We start from the raw sequence: 4,191 nt of genomic DNA, 5'->3' as shown, positions 1-4,191 counted from the left end.
CTGAGAAGTATGTGACCGTCCATAATCTGTTCATTACATATTCGTACCATGTCTGCCTGTGAAATTTCTGTCACGAAGAAAGAACGACAATGCACATCCGGGACCTCTTCCCGCCTTTGGCTGTGGTCTCGCACCGGAGTTTCTTTTACGATTTTTATATCCGGCACACAGCGCACACAAGGGATACAATTCCGCCCACAAAAGTACGCCGGAAAATCCAATTATACCAGTGAACAAAGGTTTCCAGCCAACTTCCCATAGATTTTAGATATAAACTTCTAGTTTAATAATGATGCACATTTTACTGGAACACAACATGAAATTTTGAGGTAGTCCTTCCAAATGCGCCCCGGCCAGCTTTTTTTAAAAGCTTTCTTGTTTCCCCAGTGTAAGGGCGTCCACATCGTCAAATTTCTTGTTATTCTAAGAAAAGTGCGTCCAGATGACGCATTGACACATGTCTGGCTAAAAACCTGGTACTAGTTTTTAGTTCATGTTCTGTGCTTGCAGGCCTGTAAAGACAAGGTGGATGCAGTGTTGTTCCTCTTCTCCTTCACGGACCGCTCCAGTTTTGACGACCTGCCCCACCTCATGTCCCGGGTAGTGGAATCTTCCGAGTCCATCCTCAGACTGGTGGTCGGGACAAAGTATCCTACCAATCAATCAATCAAGAAACCAAGTAAATGTTGCAAAGCATTGGGTACTGTAAATTGTTTCTTGATGTTTTGATTAAGTTAACTATACCTTTTACATCAGTGATCCTGCATCTAGTCTATACTATTTTTTTTGATATTGAAAAAGATGCTTCATTTGTGAAGATTATGATGCTATATCTTAATTTAGCCAAAAGCCCACAAGTACATATCATTTGTTCTATTGCTTTAATTTTTCTGTGGATTAAACATCTGCATGTGGCTTTCCCAGTATCATAGTAAACATATAGTATGCAGATCTAAAAGTTCCCAGGTAAGAAATCGGCTATACTGCATTATCAAATATAACATTCTACTCCAAATGTTAGAACTAGGATTCCTAGTAGGAAGCTCGACGAAAATTTCCTTTACATATATATATTATCCCAATCCCAATTATACCAATAATTGACAGAAAAGGGACCGGTGTGAAACATTCCTCCCTGCCTGCCGCATGCCACGAGACTGCTTTGTATTCCATGTGAAAGAATCAACATTGTAGACGTGTACTTGCTGGAAGTCTATTGGACATACTGTATGTAGTGCAGAGATAATCCCCCCCCCCCCCCCAAAAAAGAAACATGCACACAACAAATATAAAAACATTCCTTGACCCTAGAACCTGCAGATATGACCAGACATTACATAACGAGGTTCCTACGCGAGACATCCGTGAGTTCGAGCACCGCTGGAAGGTACCGGTCCTGATGATTCGCAACGTGGACGGCCCACGAACACCGGACGGAAAAGCACTGGATGGAAGGGCCGGAATCATGGAGGTATCTGCATCCTTTCATTTGTCATCTTTTGAAACCACTCCAGTTCTGCTTCTTGGTTTGGGAATTTTTTCAGATAAGAACAAGCTTGTGCACCTTAATGTCTCTCTGTTATTAATCGTGAAATGAAATGTAAAATCCATAGTTGTAAATTAGTAGCTTTGGACCTGATCCTCTGGACCTGAACCGAACTTGGACCTGAATTTTCTATACCGGTACCCACCCCTAATGGCGAGTGTTTCCTTTGTGTTGGAACAAAGCTCATTAAAGTGTTTAGCAAGCTTTTATGTAGGATTTTATTATACTTTTTATAGGGGTCCCAAATTTCTTGGTGAGTCATGATAAGTCGCTATTGTACTAGTAGAGGGGTCCACCTTCCATGGTGCAGAGTTTTCATGAATTTTTAAGTTAAAATGGTGCATTCTAAGGTATCCTGTTACTGTCTGAGAGGTTATACTAGAAGACTGTGATCACAAATGACCTAGTGTCATCCCTGGTCAATCAGAATTTCATGCTTGTCAGAGGATCTGCTCTCCAGTGTAAGGAAATCTAGTGTGTTCAATTTCTTGTTATTTTAAGAAACTCTTGGATGACCCCATGATGCATGCCTGGCTAAAAGCCTGCTATTTAGTAACCTGATGAAAGTGTTAATTGTTTGTTGTTTATCAGGTGGCACAGTTCTTGAACAGTATCTGTGAGCACCTGTGGAGACACGACCAGATCGCAGCTGGGATCTACCGACCTCCGGACTACACAGGGGAGCCCAAGATATCCTTCATCTAACTTTATCTCAATTATAATTCAAAGGGACAAGTGAAATATATTAAGTTTTGATGGACCACAAATTCAACAGTGGACATTAACTCTTATAATTCCAGTCCCGGTGGACTGATAATGCCAAAGAAAAACATTGTGATAGAGGCCTTGTCAAGATTGTCTTGAAAACCTTAATATCTGAAGTGTATAAACCTTAGGATTACTGATGCTGCATTGGTGCTTTCTCATTAAATTCGTGTATTCAATTTCATGTATGTTTGCTAATGTGGCAGTATTATGGCATCTGGAGGAATTATGGGAGTTAAGGTACCCAAATTTAAGTTCTACTACAATTTGGAGCATTTTCAAATCCATATTCTACCCTTTAATATTCTGTAACATAGTTTAGAGAAATTTGAAGCCAAAATCCATGTTTTCACATTTCATAGTAACAGGGGAGGATATACAAATGTAGGGCTGCAACATTCTGGGATGAAAGCAACCATGGAATCCAAAGAGGTCTTTTTTGTAATGCACATGGAATTATTGGACATTGGTTAGAAAAGTTCATATTGAAATATCGTTATTTACATGTATATCTACTTTGTTAGTAGCAATGTATCAAATAAATTTAGGCCGTGGCATGTGGACAATCTTTGTCTGAAAAATGTGAAAAATTATCAAGTGATTATTTATCGAGTGCAATTAATTCATTTTCTTTTAAATTAGGTATTCTAATATTGAAACCCTTTGTCTTAATTTCATTTTTAAACATCATACAATGTATTTTGATTGTTACATATGAATCAGTGGCAATGTGTTATCAGCTCAAAAATACTCTCAAATTGTATGTTTGCCTAAAGCTTGATTTTTAGGATTATGTGCACTATAATTCAAATTGTATGTATACTAGTAGTTAATTGCATATTAGAAATATGTGCTAGTGGTAGCCACTGACTTTTTCTGAGTGAGGGACTTGTTTACAACTGTTACACCATAATTGTTTATTCCTGTGACAAGACCATGTTGTCTTACTGTCCTTTTAGTTTTGCAGGGACTTTATTTTGTAGCAGGAAGGGAAACATTTTTTAAAGTTCACTGATACAGTGACCTTTAAAACATGTTTTCCCTCCTACTAGTAGTAACAATACTGTTGTACAATATGTAGTAATACAATGGAAACAAATATTCTCAATGTCATGATCTTGTGGTGAACATTGCAAAATAGAACCATCCAAGAAATTTAAGATTATTAGTTAATACATGTACAAAATTAATGTATATGACTAGAATTCAAAGGGACAAAGATGTGTAAAATTTTATCTGAAATTGATCAGGTTACTTAAAACATATCAATGTATATACACTGTATATGGCATATTGCAGACAATGATACAGCAATAGAAAATATGCAAAAAGAGCACATCCTATCAGAAGGATAGGAAGTTTATAGGATAAAACTATCATGTTGCATTTGATGAGGACTGTGCTCTCCAAATGGTGTACAATCTTAAAAGTTATATTAATATTTCTTCGCTGAAATGATTCCTCCACATACATTGTACTTTCCATGTACAGTCAAACCTGTCTAAAGTGGTCACTCAAGGGACTGGAGAAATGTGGCCACTATAGACAGGTGGCCACTATAGACAAAATGGTTTTCAATTGACCGAGCAATAAGGTACATATGATTTCAGTACCCACTAATCTTTCTCACCAATGCAAGTAACATTATCTTGATTGTCTCAAATTGAACTGACCCTGCTAAAATCAAATCTACCAAAAATGATATTGTCATGCGCAATAATGGTAAATTTGCTGACAAAGACTTGCACTCTAATGTTCAAGGCATGCGTACCTTCCGCTACTGCCCAAATGACCCTGTTGGGAACTCAAAATCCTCGCAAACTACGATTCCATACCCGGTGCAGGGTGAGATATGCCTGCTGTATGGCAATAGGCAATAT

The 4,191-nt window shown here is 37.9% G+C and overlaps 1 protein-coding gene across 1 annotated transcript in view; it reads left to right on the top strand.

The window, feature by feature from the left end:
- LOC118431158 (ciliogenesis and planar polarity effector 2-like) overlaps positions 1-2,810 on the top strand; it is a 9,694-nt gene extending 6,884 nt beyond the window's left edge. The window contains exons 4-6 of the mRNA XM_035842275.1: positions 511-647; positions 1,321-1,471; positions 2,138-2,810. Of these exons, the coding sequence (XP_035698168.1) occupies positions 511-647; positions 1,321-1,471; positions 2,138-2,251 (402 nt within the window). The 3' untranslated portion in view covers positions 2,252-2,810. The remainder of the gene's footprint in view (positions 1-510; positions 648-1,320; positions 1,472-2,137) is intronic.
- Positions 2,811-4,191: the final 1,381 nt, after the last annotated feature.

The sequence above is a fragment of the Branchiostoma floridae genome, chromosome 14, assembly GCF_000003815.2.
Source record: "Branchiostoma floridae strain S238N-H82 chromosome 14, Bfl_VNyyK, whole genome shotgun sequence".
In the NCBI taxonomy this organism is placed as follows: domain Eukaryota; kingdom Metazoa; phylum Chordata; class Leptocardii; order Amphioxiformes; family Branchiostomatidae; genus Branchiostoma; species Branchiostoma floridae.
The sequence above is the reverse complement of the archived record's forward strand: the minus strand, read 5'-3'. Positions and strand labels throughout refer to the sequence as shown.